Source organism: Primulina huaijiensis, chromosome 13, assembly GCF_012295235.1.
Source record: "Primulina huaijiensis isolate GDHJ02 chromosome 13, ASM1229523v2, whole genome shotgun sequence".
In the NCBI taxonomy this organism is placed as follows: Eukaryota; Viridiplantae; Streptophyta; class Magnoliopsida; order Lamiales; family Gesneriaceae; genus Primulina; species Primulina huaijiensis.
In genome coordinates this window covers 2,346,360-2,367,314 of record NC_133318.1, presented here as the reverse complement: position 1 = coordinate 2,367,314, position 20,955 = coordinate 2,346,360, and the positions used below count along the sequence as shown (strand labels likewise).

Here is a 20,955-nt window from a genome sequence, read left to right as displayed (position 1 = left end):
CGTCTAATTTATATGCTGTTTTTTTTTTAAATTTGATGAAAGTGTGATTTATTTTTATATGTTCTACTCCTTCATTCAAACTTATAATAAAATTTTAATTTTAAATAAATGACACTCATAAAATAAGATAACATTATTTTATTTAATAAATATATTTAAAAATAATATCATTATTTATATTATATAAATAATCATTTAAATTGTGTAAAATTTATTTATTTAATATAAAATAAGAATAAAAATGAATGAGTTGACAGCATGACTCATAAATAATGAGTGTTAATGTTAAAATGAATGTGAGATGTGTTAATATAATATGTATGTGGTGTGTAAACCCTACGATTTTTGATAAGGTGGTGAGTGTAATAACGTAAATCAATGTAGATGCCCTAATGCAAATAGATAATTTCATAATGATATATTTGGGATTAAGATTTTTGGTTTTCCGAAATATTTAAATAAAGATTTCGAAAAATAAGTTACATCATAAACTGTTTTTTTGACGTTTTACAATATCATATCTTTTGCTGAATATGCTAACTAGCATTTGCCCAACTGGTAAAGACTATACATGTTTCAAAGATTTTTAAAAAAGTCCTTGATTTTGACTGTCATTTATTGTGGATGTTTGTGTAGATTAGATTGAAATGTAAGGCTATGATTAGTTGCAGTGTTTGATTAAATAAAAATTCATCAAAAAAGAAATCCTACCACATATTTGTTCGAACCTCACTGCTACAAATTCATCGAGGGTAGTAAATTAGTAAAAAAAAGTAGGCAAAATAACATATATGTATGGACCAGAAGAGGAGTTTGATAAAATAATAGCATTCTGTGGCACTATCAAGTGAGAAAACAACATAATATATTCAATAATATTTCAGAACATGCAATGTTTATTAAAGGCAGAGGCTCTTTTTGACAGACTCTGAATTTTTGTGTTCCAGTCAAAATACTTCCACAATGATTTCTCTGTTGTTACATTTAAACTTTCTGTCTTCTTTGTGCAATTTGCACCACTTGTTGCCTTTACTCCATCCCATAACCTGTCTCTTGGAGTTTCAGGTAAACAGTGTGTTGTTTGGTTCTACATACTCCCAAAAAAATTGAGTCAAGATCAACTGAACAGAAGAATATAATAGCTAGATCTAGTTAATTAGTGCATATATACGAACTCGTATACGTAGGTATACATGTATATATGTGTGTGTGTGTGTGGTGCATGTATACGTGGGGTAAGTACCATTAAAAGTGAGGGCAAATATTATTCAAGAGAGGGGATGGAAAGATAGCTAGCGAAGCTTGGAAATTAGAACAAGTCAGACATGCTTCGGTATATCTACAAGTTATTGCAAATCATATATGCTAACACAAATGGGGATTGACAAGAAGAATTTTCATATACGATTTTGGAGGATATCAGAAAAATTTGAAGGGAATGTCAATTTTACAGACGGAAATTGTTTTAGGTAAAGAATAATGAGACATTTACTCTAATGTACAAACTGCATGCAGTTCATTTCATCTTGAATTCCATGAAAATGACACATGGGATCTGTAAATGCATAACAACATACGCGATACCTTAGCTTGATTAAGATTAACGGTGAAGGAGACGGAAGGATGTGCATATGCTTCGCCTGCAAAACCCCCCCATGCCTCCTTCGTCGTCGGTTTTCCAGTATGTACTGCAGTTACGAAACTAGAAAGAGACCAAGGGTACTAGATAAGATACGGGGACCATCAAATATTTTGCCTTCACGAGGAACATGTATGGTTCGTTAAGCGGAAATGACTTGCATCTGTTTCCATTCCTTGGGAGTTTTCTAGCAAATTAATGAGGTGATATGCAATTTATAATACATTTTTCGGTCTTAAATATAGGTAGTTATAATCATGTCTTGGTCCCCATAAGATTACAAGCTGCTAGAATTTTCTCGAAAAAAGGCTACAAAAATGAATGAAGATGATCATGAGATCACAATTAACCAAAGTCTATTCAAATTAAGAAGGTGACAACAAATACAACAGACTAAAATAGAACATTGATTTGGTCTCTTAGAAAAGCAAATTTTAAGTTGAAATTAGCATCTCTACAGAGGAAAAAAAGGAAAAACTGATAGTATGAAGTTATCGGGATATGCAGTTCAATTACAAAAGAAGGTTGACGGACGCTGACCATACCTCAGAATGCTTTCACTAAAGAGACAGAAGTCCATCCAAGAGCGAAAAACCTATGAGACAAATGAAGGCAAAACTATTAATTCTGAATAGAACCGAATATTTAAATGTATTAAGGATCAGTGTCCCATTGCCTTTTGCTAATCTACAACTCATCAAATTGTCTAGATAATAACATCAATTGGTCCTGCCCACAACTGAAAATGGTTGAGCACCTTATGAAATTTTTAGCGATACGTCACTATTATAAGTATCATTCAATCTCTAGGTAGATTTTTCTAACGATGAGATGGACAGTACTTTATTCTAACCTCACTTGATTTTGCAGGTCCTTAAAATCAGTGAGTAGCAACTAAGAAATTACTTTGGAATATCAGGACGTGGTTGTGCTTAGCTCCCTCAGATGTCCGGCAACATCATAAGGTAAGATTTTGTAAGATGGTACACGAATCAAAGAGTGCAAACTCATCTCAGCTTTTCATGCAAATTGTTCAACTTTAAGATAACATTTTGAATCATATAATTTATTCTGAAAACTGTTTGGTGGTGTAGAAGACTCAATAATTGTCGTAGATGTTCAAAAAGAAGAAGTATTGTGGATGAACTTCATACTGTTGGCAATAATATTACCATAGTACGTGGTTTACTCCTTTGGACTAGAGTTCCAATGAAGGCTAAAGGAATGCATCCCTTGGAATTTACCAATAAAATGGCCACATGCACTTACATGGAAGAGAAAAGAAGTAGACCAAAACCATAAAAGCATTTTAATCACAAGTGAAAACAAACAATCAAGTTACAACATCCAAACACAGTGGAATCTACTTTTCCAATTATGTATAATTTAGGAAAACATTTAGGCTCAAACCCATCTTTAGATCATGTCCACCTTGAGTACTGCAATAAAACAGGAAGGTTTTGAAGACTTTACATGCTCGAAAGAATAAAAAGTTACCTGGCATAACTGGTGCAGCACCATTGCAACAGAGAGCTTCTTAATATTTCCCGGTCTTGCATCAACTTTTCAAGCTCCTGCTTCCGACTCTTGTATTATTGAATCATATTCAGAATCACGAATTTATATCAAACCATAGCAGAAAAAAGTATCTTTTGTTTCTTATAAAAAAAAGAAAAAGAAAAAAGTATCTAAAAACATGCAGAAAGAAGAAGAGAATAAAATGAAACATGGTTATATTTATAACTCAGAAATTCCTTTTGCACTCATTAGTTCTAAAATTCTCAACATCACGAGAAAATATCGTCACAGCATGCAAAATATTGTACCCATTGTCCTTGTGTAACTTCTTCGAGAGTCTAGGAACCTAAAGAAATCATGAAACAAAAGGTAGAATCTATCAGCTACAGCTTCACATACAACTTAATGGAATACATAAGAAAATGAAATAAGTTCTATTAACTGTATATTAGATAATTAGTTGTCTTATTTACTTAGCTATTAACACAGATTATGTTAACTACAAGTGGTGTAGAGGTTGCACACAGATCATTCAAACATCAATCGATTTCTACTGGGTGATTGTTTGCTTGCATTAGATCATGCTTTTAAAAAACTGATTAAATTTATAAATTACGAAGAAATGTGGAAAAACCAAAATTGAGTAGTGTTTGAAAACAAAAATGAAAAGTTAACAATCAGAAGTGAGTAGTATTTAATAAATAATTTATACTAATACTAACTTGTTACTAAAATCACTTTTATAGAAGAAGAATTGGCACTCCACCTATTTTTGGATTTCAATTAAATTAAGCATAAGATAAAACAAAATCTGGTTTTGAGAAACACACAAAACTGATTTTTTTTTAAAGTCAAAAGCTAGAATCACTTTTTATCAGTGATTACCAGCATTCCCTAAGATCAATTATTAAAATAATGACAAGGCTAATTGATATACATAAAAGGGAAAAAAAATCGTAGCAATCTACGGACGTAGGAATAAAATTATAAATAGCAAAAGTTTGCATGGTTTACCATTATCAATTTCAATTTTCTATACACTTTAGTATGGAAGTTTCAAAATTTTAAATAATATCGCATTAATTCATGAAGAGAAGGTCAAATTGTGAAAGGGTTGTGATTATAATAAGCCATCCCACATTAGATTGGGAGATGTTTGAATGAGTTAATCAGGTCAGTTTGTCTAACAACTTAAGATCGATATTCATTTTTGTTAAACAGAAACGAACTTTATATTTATTATTATTCTAAAATTTAAATGTCTCTTTTTCTTAGTTCAGTTTGTTTCGAAAACGATATATCGGCTGAAAATCTTGCGTAACTGTATGTCTTTAGGCTATATACCTTGAGGAGCAAGCTCGATATATATAACAATGTAGGGGTGATCACAGTGCGGTTTTGCGGTTTTTTTTTAAAATTTAAACCGAATTGCCATATGCGGTCGGTTAGTATTTTTAAAAAATAATCGCGATTTTACATGAAAATTAGTCTTACGGTTTTGAGCGGTTTCGAGCGATTGCAGTCGGTTTGCGGTTTTTTTTAATGAAAAATATTAAAACATATATTCTAATTTATTTGAAAACAACAACAATATATTGTCTTCAAATATAAAATATAGTTGAAAGCATATGAAGATAAAAATAGATAAAACAATAATCAAGATTTAAAACTAAGTTAATAATTTAACAACACAACATACTCACAATAAAAATGACATTTACACTATTTTATCCTTTTTTTTTTACTTTCAAACTTCAAACAAATTATTGCAGCAAAATAAATAAATACTCTAATCAAATACTAATATGAAGAATAATTAAGAAGAAGATAAATTTTATTTGTAAGAATAATAATTTTGAAGAGAGTTGAGATATAATGAATTATGACTTCTTTATTTGAATATGTTGTTTACAAATTTTTATAATTCTAGGCCAAATATTATGGAAAACGGGTTAGCCGATGCGGTTTAGTGCGGTTCTTTTGGCAAAAAATAATCAAACCGCATATGCGGTGCGGTTTATGATTAATATTTTTAATCGCGATTTTTATAAAATATTATGAAAAACGATGCGATGCAATTCGATTAAAGCGGTTCGGGCGGTTAATAAAAAAATTTGATCAAGGCTATAACAATGTCAGATGTCATATTCAATTTAATTTCAAGTATTAGATGGTAATCAATAAAATTATATTTAATTGGTTGTTGAAAATTTCAGAAAAAAGAATTTTCAACGCAATTACGTGAATTTTGTTGGGAGATCATGCAGAATTCAACCAACGTCTTTCCCCTCTCTCTCCACACTTACCCTCTCTACTGCGATCCGTAAATATTCATAATTGATACATTCTAAAACCCTTCTCTCCAAACTGCAAAGGTCCGACGATTTTGAAGCGCAAATTTAGGTATCCCAATTATATTTTCCAGTTGTTAAGCTCGAAATCTTGGCGAATTTCTTCATGTCTTTTTTGTTTGGATTGTGGAGTCCAATCTGTTAATGCAACCATTTCCTTTTTCTTTTCATTTTTTTTGGTCAGATCGAAGTGTGGCTGGAGACTGATCTGTTCTTCTCACAACGGACCGGGATTTGGGTCACCGGAACAGGTTTTGTGTTTCGTTAATGATTCATTTTCTGATTTATGTGAAATTGTTAAAATTTTTGTTTCTCGATTCTTTTATCGATTCATTTGTTTGTTTCTTTGTTTTGGTGTTTGTAGATTGGATTGGGTTGGGATTTACAAACGGTGGTTTTGTTAAAGATTCAGTTGTTTTTCCCCCCCTTAAAGATTGTTATAGATTCCTGATCAACTCTCAATGGCAACTCCTGGGGGACCTAGGCAGGGGAATTTCCCCCCAAATTATAACTCTAATGCACTCGCAAATAACATGGAGAATTTACAAATAAATCAATCCAATCAACAGCAATCGGAGAATTTTGGTGGTAGTGCATATAGACCTCCAAATGCTACACCATTTGGCCAACAACCCCCAAGATTTAGTGGAAGCAGGCCAGGCCCTCCCCCGCCTGGCGTGTTTTCAGGTGGCCAGGCTCCTCCCACTGGTCCTGCTCAAACTACATTCTCTCCATCTTTGGTTTCTGCTAGATCTACTGGACCACCAGCTGTAACACAGCCTGCTTTCTTTGCATCAAGACCTCCCCCACCTGGGGCATCATCATCTTCTATTGGTGGACCAGCTACTTCTGCACCTTCTGGGTTTGGCCCTCGCCCAGGACCTTTCCCTTCTTCAAGTTCTTCCCCCCTAACTTCACGCCCGGCCTTTCCACCCCACATGGTTACTTCTGGCCCAGCCAGTAATGGATCACCTTCATTTACACCAGTGCTGAGTCAAGATGGACCTCGGCTCCCTCCTGACATCAGTAGTATGCCAAGGCCGTTAGTTGGACCTCCACAGCCACCGACAAAGCTGTCATCTGGGCCATCTTCGCAGACTCTTCAAATGCGTCCCAGCTTTGGCGCACGACCTTCTGGTGCATCATCTGCCATCGGCCAACCAGCACCACCATTTTCAGCTCCACCACAAAGCATGATTCCTCCTCCAGGTTCTTTGCCATTTTCAGCCCCTCAAGGAATGCTTCAATCTTCAGGTTCTCCTTATGGAATGCAGACATGGCCACCACAACCACAGCAGGTCAGTTTTGATGCCATGGTTTCACTAGCTGTGCTGCTACTTGCAAACTTGTTTACTATACCTGCTTTAAGACTCGTTAGAAGTTAATTAAAGAAAATTTCTATGGCTGATAAAATGTGTACAAGAAGAAACCTGAAGAACTCCAATGATAGAAAATATGGGGCATTAGATGTTAACATAATTTAATATCTTTCTATTCTGTTACCAGTGTTAGTATGAGATGAAAAGCAAAGCGGTGACCAATTTGTGTTTTTTGTAGTCACAACCTCCTTGCCTAATGTCATGCTTAGACATGTATGGGTTATTTGGCCTAAACAGATGATTTGTTTGGCGGTATATCTGGTGTTGAATGGATGATGAATAACAAACAGGGAACATAATCAAAGTGAAAGAGAACCAAATAAATATTATTGAGACTGAAAGTAAAAGTCATCTGAAGTGACAGTAAACTTCTGCCACCTTAGGGAGAAAAAAAAAAGGATTGAATAAAGAATAAGAAGAAAATATAATTTTGGGTGCAATTGCTTTGTATTAGAGAATATTTTGGGTAAATTTCTATATCATGCCTTCAGAGTAGATGAAATAATAATAATAAAAAAACTAGTTTGAGTAAATTTTCTTCCATCTCAGAGTAGCATATGTCAAAGATGGGGAGTTCCAATTTGAAATTCAATTAGCGAGCCTCTTAAAAGATTTCTCCTTCTTTATTCTTCCGTCACTCGACTAGTATCTGGATGACAAAGAAATGATATGTTTTAGGGTGTGTTGAAGCATTCAACTATTTGAGGCATCATGAAGAGTCCTGTTGATTTTTGTTCAACCTTGACACAGTTCGACGTGTAACTAGTTGGACCAGTATCTTTGTGTAATACTGTAGGGTAGAACCCATCACTGTTGAACTAATAACCACCTGGATGATTTAGCAATTTCAGTAGCTTTACTTTTATTTTTATTATTGAATGTGAAATTAAATGAAGGCTTCAGAAGTTGTACAATGGTTAAATCATGTATTGGTACGAATTCTGAAAGTAACACACGGTAGGTAGCTTGAAACTTCTTTTGTTATTTTTCTCACTAGCTTGGGAACTGAATGAACTATTGACTGCGCTAGAATCCCTTACCCTTTTTAAAGATGATAGTGATTGAAGGTAGTTGATTAATCTTTTTCTAGGTGATTTCCTTGCAGGAAAACCAGTGTTTAATACCTTTTGGCTTATAGAGTTTAATTTGTACCTTTCATAGTTTTTTTTCCATATATTCTTCTTTTTCTTTATTGGGCTTATTAGTTATTATATAATTTTTTTTGTCAGATATCTTTCGTCGGGTATGGTCTATTAAAAGTATACTTGCATATATGTTTACTTTCTATCTCATTTTTCCCTAACCAGCGATACCAGTAATTTGATATTGCTTGAAGTGACTGACACTGTCATACATGTCAGTATAGTTCTCAAGAGTAAAGTGTTGCTTGTCTCCTTTTCATAAAAAATTATTCAAGGAATTATTTTTTCTCGTCTTCGGTGTCATGGACCCTGATTACACTTACTCAAAGCATTAGGCCTGATGGTGAAAATGAATACTAGTTCAACAAAGTTTTCCATATTGTATGGCACTATGGCTGTTTAGTGATGATGCATTATAGCTTAGTTTTGCAAAATTCTATACATGAACATATTATTTTCGGTTACGCGTTGAATTTTGTGTTGATTTATAGGTGGCTCCACCTCCCCTAGTTTCTGGACATATGCAACAACCGCAGATGTTTGGAATGCCACCAGGCCCACCACCACTCCCAAATCAATCTATGGCCCTGAATCAAACAGCGCAATCAAAAATTAATCCCAATCAAATTCCCCGGCTACCTTCAAGTTCTGCTGTAATTCTGCATGAGACCCGTCAGGGTAATCAGGCAAACCCTCCTCCGGTAATAAGCCATGTTCCAGAAAATAGAAGAACTAATTTATTTGTGTGGTTTTTGTTCATGGTTTTTCCTATCGAATCTTTTAGGGTTTGCTATAATTTCTCTCTAGTACTATAGTGCAAGTTGATATGATCTGATCAAACTGTAAGATGAGGTTGCGAGTTTACTTTTTTCCCCTAATTCTTCTTTTTTTTTTTTTTGTTATTAAAGCCTGCAACAAGTGATTATATAGTCAAGGACACTGGGAACTGCAGTCCACGCTACATGAGGTGTACAATAAATCAGGTTAAAAACCTAGTTTTGTTTATTTAGAAAAATAAAGGCTTTAGCAACTAGTGCCTTCCTTATTATCATTTTCAGTTTTTATTGGTTTATTTTGGGGCATTTAGTTGGTATTTTGTCTGTAAGTATGCAATTGTCACTAACTGAAGGTGTTCTGTTTTATTTATTAGATTCCATGCACTGTGGATCTTTTGTCAACTTCTGCAATGCAGTTGGCTTTATTGGTCCAGCCTTTAGCTCTTCCACATCCATCTGAGGAGGCCATCCAAGTAATATGAAACATTATTGTTTTTTATGTTTTGTTTCGTTCCGTTCTGATGGCAAGTTATGAAGATACCTTGCTTAAGTTCTCAAGTATTTCAGCACAAAGAATAATTTAGGGATTCTAGATAACTATGCGAATTTGGCATACCAATGAAATTATGAAGTTTCTAGACACTCTTCATAAGATAATTTTAAAAAATTTCTGTATCAACCAACTAATCTTGATGTCTGTTTTTTTTTAAAAAAGAAAGAAATGGCGGGTAAGAATCAGGATGCTTGCCTGTTTAGATGGCCCTATTTTATACTGGTGGCTTGTTTTTGCTTAGCTCTTCTGTTAACCTCACGTCAACCTGAAATTTGAGAAGCATAATAATCTTAGCTCTGATCTAGTATAATCCTAAGAATGAACTTTTTCAGCTGGGTGGGTTATATTGCCTACTTGAACCCAACGACTGTTAAACTTGGATCTATTACTGTTTCGAAGTTGATTGCTTTAGTGTTAATTGATCGGTTTGACAGATTTGACATCACTTTAAGATAACAGCATAAACTTGTTAGTGTCTTTATATGTCTTATTTCACACGTTCTGCAGGTGGTTGATTTTGGGGAAAATGGTCCAGTTCGATGTTCTCGTTGCAAAGGATACATTAATCCTTTTATGAAGTTTATTGATCAAGGCAAACGTTTCATTTGTAACTTCTGTGGTAAGAAAATCTTTTTCTTGTAATCTACTTGTTGTCGTTGGTGGGTTCTCATTTTACTGGGTAGGTATATTATATTACTTCATTAAATTGATGCCTGTGTGAAGCCTTTGTTAGTTTTGGGGGACACACGTTCCAGCTTTGTAAAATCCAAATCCTCAGTTCCTTAAAAATATATTCTCGCTAATTACTTCTTCATATGGCATTGTGTGAAGTTTTTTTTCAGTTAATGTCATTTGAGTCCTATGTTTATGCCGTCATTGCTACATTTTCTGCTGTTGGCTCTCAAAAACATCTGATGTTATGTTACTTTTCGTTTCACGTTTTAACCTTTACTATTGCAGGTTTTACGGATGAAACTCCGCGTGACTATCACTGCAACTTAGGTCCTGATGGGCGGCGCAGAGATGCAGATGAAAGGCCTGAGCTATGCAGAGGAACTGTTGATTTTGTTGCTTCTAAAGAATACATGGTTAGTAAAGCATCAGAACTAGATTTGGATCTGAATGGAGATTTGATTGGGGATGAAAGTTAATTATGCTAGAATATTGAGGGTAGAACTTTTAATCAAGTTGAGATACTTAGGTGACAGAACTCTGATAATACCCTTTAGGACTTGACATTCTGGAAAATGAGGATCTGTGTAGCTGATATGGATTGGATCAGACCAGTTGAGCTGCTATGAGGCATGTATTAGGTTCAAGAAACAACTCCTGACAAAGAGAACCAACTTTTCTGGTGGCTTCTTGTGATTGATTAGCTGTTATCAGTAGTTCAGATAGAAAGCCATTTTGAGTAAAATTTCAGCTAGGTCGCAAAAAAATAAGTCGTCTCTAAATATTTTTTATATCTCAAAAACATTGTAAATAATGTTTGTTCTCAAGAAATAATCTGACAGAAGAGTCCATAAAAATCCTTTATCCTTCAGAAGGACTTGATATTTTTATCAACTGTCATTCCAAAAATTGCCTAACCTCGGTAGACTTTCTGAGTTTGACTTAATGGTTCATGATCTAGATGCTAAGCAAGCTGCATGTTCCTGTGATCCTCATGTTTGTGCACTTAAAATTTCAGGTCCGAGATCCTATGCCTGCAGTATTTTTCTTCCTTATTGATGTTTCCATGAATGCCATACAAACTGGTGCCACTGCGGCAGCGTGCAGTGCTATCAACCAAGTTATAGCTGATCTTCCAGTGAGTCTGTGCTCGGTTTATTTATGCGTTAAAACTTTATTTGAGAACTGTACGTCAAGATACAGACTAATTGTCCCATTATTTTTCCCATTAAAGTTGTTTTGGTATCGAATATTTTCTTGAAACTGACCTTTTGAAAACAGTGCACGCTGAACACAAATGGTATGGGGTTTGTTGTTTTTTGACATGGCTGAGTGAGAGAGAAAGCTCTGCTAGTTTGATGATGATAGTCTTGCCTTTTCAGGAGGGTCCACGAACAATGGTGGGCATTGCTACGTTTGACTCCACCATCCACTTTTACAACCTGAAACGTGCTTTGCAGCAGGTTGTCCGTAGAGTTATCGGCATTCTTTTTTAGATTGAGCACATGTCTTGTCAGTGATACAATGTCTGCACTTCTGCCTTGTTCATAGAATGTGTACATATCAAATATTTTCCATTGTCTTTAATTGCTTTTGATACCCAGGACCCCCGGCTTATTGTGTTAACCACCTTACGACTTATCCCTTGGGCAGGATAATCGCTGAAATAAGCGCTTCACTGATCTTGTGTTTTATTGCAGCCATTAATGCTTATAGTTCCTGATGTGCAAGATGTCTATACTCCTCTCCACAGCGATGTTGTTGTTCCACTTTCCGAGGTTCGATATTGTTTTTATTCAACTGTAGGTTTCATATGTGGAAAAATTTGAACCGGTCATGTCATTTATCATTATTTTGCATTCCATTTATTGTGCCGTCTTTGTGATTTACGCATCTTAGCTTGCTTTGTATAGCGCTTGTGAAATTTAATGGATGAGTCAATTTCGCAGATATGGGAGTCATGACAAGGGTACTTATGCTTTTGCTATTGTTAAAAAGATACAAATGATTTAATATATATTGGTGAATGCAGTGCCGTCAAAATTTAGAGATATTGCTGGAGAGCCTTCCTACTATGTTTCAGAACAATAGAACTGCAGATTCAGCTTTTGGTGCTGCAATAAAGGCAAGGACCCTTGCATCTTTAAATATATTGGATTTATTGTTGACATTTCCTTGCTTAATCATTCAGTCACTGGATTGAATTTTATTGGGGACATATTAAAGTGCATCATATTTGCAAACTTAGGGTAATCGAGAACAAATTCATCCCATTTTTATTTTGTTAGCCAATAGAATTGTTGGGATGGGTTATAAAAATAGGCAGGTTATGGAATCTGAGGGACTAACTTCTGGAAAAGCATCTCTCTCATGGGAAATCCATTAGAAGCTAATTGAAACACGGTTTCATTACTTTTTTAAAAAATATGGTTCATTAAATTGACTTATGTTCTTGTGCTTGGTTTTCAGCAATTGATAAATGACCTGAGTATGTAAAATTTATATGTTTTATTCCATTTTTTTCCTTTAGGCTGCCTTCCTGGCGATGAAGAGCACTGGCGGAAAACTTCTTGTTTTCCAATCAGGCAAGCTACAAATATGCCGTAACAAATTATATGCATGCTTGCATCTCCTTTAAGCCGAATACCATATGATGCCAAGCTATTGTGTCTTCCACAAAACGTTCTGATTTTCATGTAGTAGTCATAGTCTAGTAATGAATACAATGTATTCTCTTTGTACTTGGTAACCTTTTATCTTCGAATATAGTCCTTGTGTTGATTTAAGCTGTTCTTGTGTGCTGTCAGCTGTGTGTTTGTTACTTGTGACTCTTATTTTGATGGAATAATTCACTCTCTGACGTATTTCATAATTTGATTTCTCAGTCTTGCCGTCAATTGGTATTGGATCTCTTTCGACTAGAGAAGCTGAGGGCAGAACTAATGTATCAGCAGGAGAAAAGGTAATGATTATGTGTAATTTTTTTTCTCTCTCCCCATGTTTGTATCATGTGAATGTTGTATTTGTTCAGTGGTAAATACTTGATGGCGTTTATTTTACAGCCCGCCTTTTCTTTCTAGGGATGAAATAATTTATAATTTTTAGGATGATACCGTGGTTTTGAATTTTGATAATCTCTATTTTTAGGGATTTTGTTCCCCTTCATTTGATCCTAGCCTCCTAACATGGTAGCTGATATTGTAGTTATGCCAGAGTCTGAATGTAATGATATTGTGCTATTTTCAGTCACTTTCACTTACATTACTAGAAAACTTGAGCACAGCCACTCAGTATGCCATATAATTAGTTTTTACAAACAAGTTCAGATACAAAGATGTTAGCTATAAGAAAGTGATTTGTTAGATGCTATCATGGGGCTTACTGACATTCTATTTTAAATGGACGCCATGGTTAAAATTTACTGTCTAAGAACGATGTTATATGCTGATGATTTTTATTTCTTTTATTCTTTGACTTTTAAATGGTAATCATATAAACCTCGTTTTGTCCTCCCACTTTTCTGAATCGTTCATCTGGTTTCAAAAGAACTAAATAGTTTTATTTACATAGTTTATTAGGATACTTCAGATAACAAGTATTGCCATTTGGCTTAGGGGCTATTTGGTATTATGAGACTTGATATTTGCCATTACTTGACTGATAATGAATATAGTTATTAGAACTAGAGTAGATGATGTTCATTCATTGAATAGCGATAGATAAAATGTTCCTTGTAGTTAGATGTGCTTGACTTCAGTTTCATTGTCTGTGTATCTTTTGAATGGTTATTTGTGCTCTAGTTTGGAGGTCTCTGGTGTATAAACTATATAACGACTTGATTCTTCGAGCTTGTATTTGGTCTGTACAGTTTTCTAAAATTTGGATTAAGCCGGTGATAGGCGTCGGCCAACTGCACCGAAAAAGTGCTAGTCGGCCTTGATGACCGAAAAAATTGCCCAAAATTTTTTAAAAAAAGTTTTTTGGGTTTTAATTTAAATTAAATGTCCAATTAAAAAAAATGAAAAATAATTTTTTTATAGGCCCTAAACCAAAGTCCATTAAAAAATGTGATTTGTTGGCTTGCCTTGACACACCAAATTTCATCTTATTATGTTGATACCGTGGAAGCTGCCTAGCGGCTTCTAGGATCAGCCTAGGAGCTAGGCGTTGGTCTGGTGCACGTAGCACGACTATCATCTAGCGAATTTTAGTACCTTGGGTCTATTGTCTCATAGTTTGTTACATCTAGATATCAATTGTTCTATTAATTTAAATGGTGATTGGATTCAGGAGGCTCACAAATTACTCCAACCAGCAGACAAAAGTTTGAAAACCATGGCCATTGAATTTGCAGAGTACCAGGTGACATTTGAATTTTTTATCCCAGCAATCCGTGATTTTTGCTAAATCTAATCTCTGCCATGATTTGGTTTCGGTTCAATTTAATGTCTGTTATTATTTATAGTTTCTGAACGCTTTCAGGTCTCTGTTGACTTGTTCATTACTACACAAACATATGTCGATATCACTTCTCTTTCAGTTGTTCCCAGAACTACGGGAGGACAGGTAATTTAATGAATATATAGTTTCTTAATCATATTATAACGTGAGCTACTGATCCTGTATCTGTACCGTTAATGCTAGACATGTCCATGAATTTTTAATACTTTAATAAAAATATTATGTATCTTAGTTGAATAAAATAAAATAGGCTTATCCCTTTAAATTTCAGATTTATTTTAAACTGTAAATTTGTCCCAGGTGTACTATTATTATCCTTTCTCAGCTCTTTCTGATCCGGCTAAGCTTTGCAATGATCTTCGATGGAATGTCACAAGGCCACAAGGCTTTGAGGCTGTTATGCGTGTTAGATGCAGCCAGGTGAGTATCTATTAGTTTAGGGTTTCTAAGCTTGTTATTTATGGAAAGTATCACGTAATGTTGAGTAGCTAAATGATGGATGGCTGACAAGGGAAAAAATATTTTATGTCTAGGGTATTCAAGTTCAAGAATATTCTGGTAATTTCTGTAAGCGCATACCAACAGATGTTGATCTACCTGCTGTATGTCTCTCTTTTCCCATCTCGAAATATATTTGAAGTAATGATCCTGGTGTTGATTAACGTGTCTCAAGATGTTACGAATAAAGTTATTGTGGATAGTGTTTGATGTATTCATTGTCTATCGAACTGATCACTGAACATTTTATGTTAAAATGGCATGATCCCTTGTTTAACATCTGTGACAGCATGCCCAGCATAATAAGATTTGTTTACTGATTAAAAATGTGGAACGTTTTTGTGTGAAAATTATTTGATAAATGCAACATGTAAGGCTCATTGTTCTCATATCAAACAAACTAAGAAATAAATAACTAAAATGCGACAAGTAGGCTTGTCTGTCCTTTTTAGCTTGGAAACTAGAATTCTTTTGCTGTTTGATCACTGGTTTGGCAACCTTTTTGTTCCGATCTTTCATCCTTTGGTTTCAACTTTGGAATAGCCTATGTTGATGCAGGACCAGTTATTTTTCTTTGAATTTTTTGCAGATTGACTGTGACAAAGCAATAATGGTGACACTAAAACACGACGACAAATTGCAGGAAGGCTCAGAGTGTGCATTTCAGGTATAACTTTTCTTCTGTAATAATTCCCCGTACCTGGAGAATCAGGTTTTACTGATTTTTTTTATATATTTTTTATTTTATAGAAAAAAAATTTCTTATATTGAGTTGTATTCTTCTTTCTTGGAATGGTAACTGATCATTAACATGTTCTGATGGCTAGTGTGCTCTTCTTTACACATCGATATATGGCCAAAGAAGGATCCGAGTTTCAACCTTGTCTTTGCCTTGCACCAGTATCCTGAGTAATATGTTCCGTTCTGCTGACATGGATGCTCAATTTTCTTGTATATTGAAGCAAGGTGATGTGTCAGGATGAATCTTTTGTGCTTGATTCAGTTAATCTGTCTTTGTTTTCTCGAGAATAATGAACGTTATTGTTCTCTATTACATGTTTGAATCTGGAATAATAATGATGATAGGCCTGCTAGTTCCTTTATTACTCCTGGTCCTTCTCAACTGTGTTGATGCATTTCATTCAATCACTTCAATTTGACGTTCTGTGTATTGAAGGTTTACGGAATTCTGACTCTGCTGCTCTGATTCTCTCATCTGGCAGCGGCTAATGAAATTCCTTCAGCTCCTTTAACACAAGTCAGAGATCAAGCAACAAATGTTTGTGTCAACATTTTATACTCATATCGGAAGTTCTGCTCTACAGTATCTTCTGCTGGACAGCTTATCTTACCTGAAGCACTTAAACTGTTGCCTCTCTATATTCTTGGTATGTTTCATGTTACCAGCACATATAAAAACACAAAGCTTCTGAATTTTCTTATTGGGTTACAAATGTTTCATATCCTGAAGCTGTTTGCTGAATGTTTTTCAATTATGCTTCAATGTTACCACTTTTGTCAAAGAATGGAATTATTAACGTAACATCTATCATTAGCTCGAGCTTGTGGCACAAATGGTTTTTAACATGTGTTGCTATTTTGGAACCTGGGCCACATGTGATATTATATCAGAACCAAAGCAGTACAATATACTTTGGTTGATAAACAGTTGTAGGGGAAACCATTTAAGTGGAAGGATTAAAACATATTTGATATTCTTCACCGAATAGTAAATAGTTGTATGCGGGAAAGGAGAAAATGTGCGAAATGTAATACAATATAGAAGATTAAATACTTTTGCATCTCTTTCTCCTTATTGATGGAATCTATTTGAAAATTCTAACCAACGTCAAATAAGTACTGAATAGCATTACAATGTCAACCAAGCGCAGAATAGTTTTTCTGTTAGTCATAACAGCTTTAAATGTTGTTTAGAGTCTACATGCTAAGACCTCACTCAATATTTTAGAAAGCTCATTGCTCTAATGTGCATTATTGTCTCTTCAAAGTGAATCATGACTAAGGCCTGAAGAGGTTTTGTAAACTTATTTTGAAGTGGAGGGATTTTTTTTGAAGTTGTGGCAGAGGTTTACTACAATTGAATCTCGAACTCTAGGTCTCGTCCCAAATTTAAGACCTAGGGTACCATATGAGATATAAGACATCGTCAAAGTGGAGCGATATCGACTTCGTGAGCTTATCTCGATCCTGTTGCCACTCTCATTCTGGTTGTATTGATCTTCTGATAAATAAATCCTTTCAACCTATCTGGTTTGCTCTTAGTGCTCTTGGCTTGGTCTCTCTGTTCTGGCTTCTTCTAAAATAATGTGTGTATATGGCTATTCCGAGAAGTATTTAGAAATAAGATGAAGAAAACTGGTCGTTAAAAACACTTCCAGATATTCTTTTGTGCCATATTGTTTGTGATGGATTTGTCTCAACCGGTTGATTGTTCTGCTAGTCAACACTGCTCTTCTGTTCCAGCTGAAAGAGTTTTGATCTGCTTCCATCCGAGAATCTCTGTCCTGCTTCTGGTTAAGTCTAAGCCGATTCTATAAGCTGAAAGAATTTATGTTCCGCTTCTGGTAGAAACAACTCTTTTATGCTTCTTAATGTGTGTATAATAAACTACATGTTCAATTAAACATATTAACAATACACAAATTAGTTTTGCAATAATCAAAACAAATATCTTATTGTTCCGGTAAAATATTTTTTAAAACCATGGTATGCAAAAACCCCATATATTTTTTCAAATGGCCTTGGATGGTCTTTGTTTCTCAAATGCTCGGCTAACTTGCATTTGTATGCCTTGGATATTAATTCTAAGCATATACTCCTCGGTCTTCAGTTTACATAATGCAGTGGTGTGTTAAAAAATAGAACTTTTGTTGTGCCACTTTTCACGAGCTCAAACTTTTAGGGCAAACAGTTTAAATGCTTCTTAAATGTATCCCGCACCACATAACACAGGTCGATTAATTTTTCTGATTGAGAGCAAGAGAGATTAAATATTTTTTTTTCAAATGACACCACTAATAGTAATATTTGACCTCTATGCATATCGACATATACTACTGTGATTTCAGAAAATAGAATATGAACGGAAATTTATTGATTAGTTTTAGATTTCATACATTGGGTAAAAGAGAACGTACCTTATAGTGCATTTGATTTATATTTTGTTGTTCGATTTCCTTTATTCGATTCCTTGATCTTTCAATATTGCTTTAATTTTATTTGTGTTTGCTTTCTGTCTTTTTCAGCTTTGCTTAAAAGCAGTGGTTTACGCTCTGATGGAAGAATTGATGATAAGTCATTTTGGATTAATTATGTTTCCCCTTTACCTACTCCTTTGGTGATCCCGTTGGTGTACCCTAGAATGATAGCCATTCATGACCTCAATGAGAAGGTAAGAAGTTCAACTTACGAGTCATTATTGGTTATGCCGTGTCCCCTTTGTTTCATTTCTTGATGCCAAATTGTCAGGAGTCAGATGATTCCATTATTCCTACTCCTATTCCACTTTCTAGTGAAAATGTTACTGTCGAGGGAGTGTATCTTCTTGAGAATGGTGAAGAGTGTTTAATTTATGCCGGTGACTCAGTTCAGCCAAATGTTTTACAAAAATTGTTCGGCATTTCGGCAGTCGCAGAAATTTCCAATCAGGTATTTTTTCACTTGTGATTCCTGGAAACACTCTCATTTTACCGTGCATGACATTGCTAAAACTCTTAGGATTTTGTCATTGCAATTTGGAAGCATGCATTTTGGTCACTTGGGATTCCAAAATTTCTAGCATTGAGATTTCCGCATTTCAAAGATAAGGTCGCGGCAATGTCCCAAAGCACACATATTTGATCTTTGATCCTTCAACATGTGTGGAATTATTTGCTGATGGGTACTACTACACCCACATTTTCTACTACCCATCATGTTTCCGACCTATTTCTTATGTTAAACATTTACTGAAAATGAAGTATACATCAATAACATTATTTTTAGCAGGTTGTGCGACATTATCACAGTGGACTACTAGTCCACTGATGTAATCCTTTTTAATTTATAATTAATAACATTAGTTTCTTATTAAAAAAAAAAATAACATTATATGTTTTAGTTCAATGTTTTCCCATACGAATTAGCAAAGTCAAGTCCTTCCGCTTTCTCTTCCAGTTTGTAATGCAGCAGCAAGACAATCCATTGTCAAAGAAGGTGAATGCCATAATAAATGAAATAAGGGGTCAGCGATGCTCGTATCTGCGGTAAGATTATTTCTTAAGCTGTAGTTTGTCCCAATGCAGTGAGTAATTTGGTTTCTGTGACACGTCAGAGTATTATCTTGCACCTTTTTACCTTATTTTTCTTTTTCCTATCTCTGCAGCTTGAGATTGTGCAGAAAAGGTGATCCATCAGGTTAGTGACAGTTCAAGTTTTATACTTGCACAACTCCACTAAGTAAAACTTTACAAAATAAAGGGAGGAGACATGATGTAAAATGAAGTTTACTTGATGATGAAAGTACAAACATGTGAGACTTGTTTACTGTGGGTGAAATATATGGTGGGACATCAGAAAACTATGGACCTTTCATGTAGAATGCTTCTTTGCTGAGTTTTTTCCTATCGATTATTCAAAAAATGGCAATCTAATGACAATATGCATTTTAATCTATTGAATTGCACTTCACAACACGTTTGAAGAGCTGGAGTAAAATGGGATATTAAGGATTTTGATCCAGCAGACTAAGCCATTTTGCCAGTTATCTGAGTTCAGAATTCTTTTCAACACAAACTTATTTCAGTCTTAGATAATTATATCAATTTCTCTGTCCATAAAATTCTTTATATACTCAGATTCACTCTCTTTACAGGAGTGGCGTTCTTCTCTTACATGGTAGAGGACAAGATAGGCAGCATGCCGTCGTATGTTGAGTACCTAATACACATCCATCGACAGATTCAAAATAAAATGCCTTGAAAACTGGCATACACAAAAGTTTTGATAATTAGAGGAAGAAACACATGAGCTGTAATTGGCAGATTGTGCATTTGTGGTTTAAGAATTTTCATAAATATTTTGGCATTAACATACGAATAGGTTCATAATTTTGTTCTCATGTAGAGGTGAATGAGGCGATATTAAAGATATAATCAATGGATCCATGTGTTGTATTATTTTGATTTTGAGTTTTTTAATGCTTGCTTGGTTTGGTTTTATGATTATGATGATTTACAATCAGAGTCGAATTCTTGACTTTTTAATTCCTAAATATATTTTTTTTTGTTTGAAAACTTCCCAAATATTTTTTTCCTAGCATACATCTCCATACAAGCCCTAAGCCTAATTTAATAATTCAATTAAAATTCTAATATTAAATTTCGAACATTATTATTTATTCACAAACTTATAATCTCCTACTATCTAATATAGCAAGAGGACCTTATGAAAAACCATATTTGGTATTTTTAATTGAAAATCTTAAATATGAGAAAAATGAATTTTTTTTTTTGAAATAAAGAAAAATGAAAAAATTTATAATACACTGTATTTGTAAGTTTGCTCCTTTTTAAAACTTTCATAACTTCCCATTTTCCCTTTATTTAATTATTTTAATTGCCATAACTTTTTTTTTTATTATACCATCTTGGTTTACAACTTATTAAAATGTTTGTTATTAATTAAATATTTTAATTATTTTAATAATTAATTATATGACGTAGACACGTGCTTTGATTTTATTTTATTTAACAGCGGCTTTCTATATTTTTTCTCTCCCTCGGTTGTTTTTGTTTAAAAAAAGTTTCACTATTTCTTGCAAATTATATTGGAAACAAAATATTTAATACATTAGTTGGACAATTACCTTTTTCCAAAACAAAGCTGCTACATTCTTAATGGTCCTCGGTGTTTTATCGAAACTCTGAATTTTTTTTCCTCATATTATTTTTTTTAATTCTATATAT

General features: G+C 34.3%; 1 protein-coding gene and 1 long non-coding RNA gene across 5 annotated transcripts; one reads left to right on the top strand and one right to left on the bottom strand.

The window, feature by feature from the left end:
- Positions 1 to 834: 834 nt before the first annotated feature.
- Positions 835 to 3,678, bottom strand: LOC140991790 (uncharacterized). Of its 2 annotated transcripts, XR_012177956.1 has the most exons (4): positions 3,466 to 3,678; positions 3,137 to 3,213; positions 1,585 to 1,826; positions 835 to 1,121 (listed from the first exon to the last, which is right to left on the bottom strand). It is a non-coding gene; the product is annotated as an uncharacterized lncRNA (long non-coding RNA). The 2 variants fall into 2 exon arrangements; XR_012177955.1 differs by lacking the exon at positions 3,466 to 3,678 and having other exon boundaries at positions 3,137 to 3,452.
- Positions 3,679 to 5,400: 1,722 nt separating this feature from the next.
- Positions 5,401 to 20,253, top strand: LOC140991344 (protein transport protein SEC24 C-like). Of its 3 annotated transcripts, none has more exons than XM_073461258.1 (26): positions 5,401 to 5,560; positions 5,693 to 5,759; positions 5,873 to 6,806; positions 8,521 to 8,730; positions 8,938 to 9,012; positions 9,180 to 9,278; positions 9,866 to 9,977; positions 10,319 to 10,446; positions 11,049 to 11,168; positions 11,413 to 11,493; positions 11,731 to 11,808; positions 12,063 to 12,155; positions 12,561 to 12,615; positions 12,916 to 12,992; positions 14,324 to 14,392; positions 14,513 to 14,596; positions 14,792 to 14,911; positions 15,025 to 15,093; positions 15,579 to 15,656; positions 15,817 to 15,955; positions 16,213 to 16,377; positions 18,256 to 18,401; positions 18,479 to 18,658; positions 19,166 to 19,254; positions 19,374 to 19,405; positions 19,863 to 20,253. In XM_073461258.1, the coding sequence occupies exons 3-26, from the start codon at positions 5,970 to 5,972 to the stop codon at positions 19,967 to 19,969; spliced, it is 3,243 nt and encodes a 1,080-aa protein (XP_073317359.1). In that variant the 5' UTR covers positions 5,401 to 5,560; positions 5,693 to 5,759; positions 5,873 to 5,969; the 3' UTR covers positions 19,970 to 20,253. The 3 variants fall into 3 exon arrangements, with proteins under 3 accessions (XP_073317359.1, XP_073317357.1, XP_073317358.1); XM_073461256.1 differs by having other exon boundaries at positions 14,321 to 14,392; XM_073461257.1 differs by having other exon boundaries at positions 5,693 to 5,764; positions 14,321 to 14,392.
- The last annotated feature ends 702 nt before the right edge of the window (positions 20,254 to 20,955 follow it).

What these genes read in the sequence shown, in the direction of transcription:
- LOC140991344 (XM_073461256.1), top strand. Translation starts at nt 5,970, where the DNA reads ATGGCAACTCCTGGGGGACCTAGGCAGGGGAATTTCCCCCCAAATTAT. An exon ending in TGAAACGTGCTTTGCAGCAG is followed by an intron (nt 11,494 to 11,730) that starts GTTGTCCGTAGA and finishes GTTTTATTGCAG; the next exon opens with CCATTAATGCTTATAGTTCC. An exon ending in CAGAAAAGGTGATCCATCAG is followed by an intron (nt 19,406 to 19,862) that starts GTTAGTGACAGT and finishes CTCTCTTTACAG; the next exon opens with GAGTGGCGTTCTTCTCTTAC.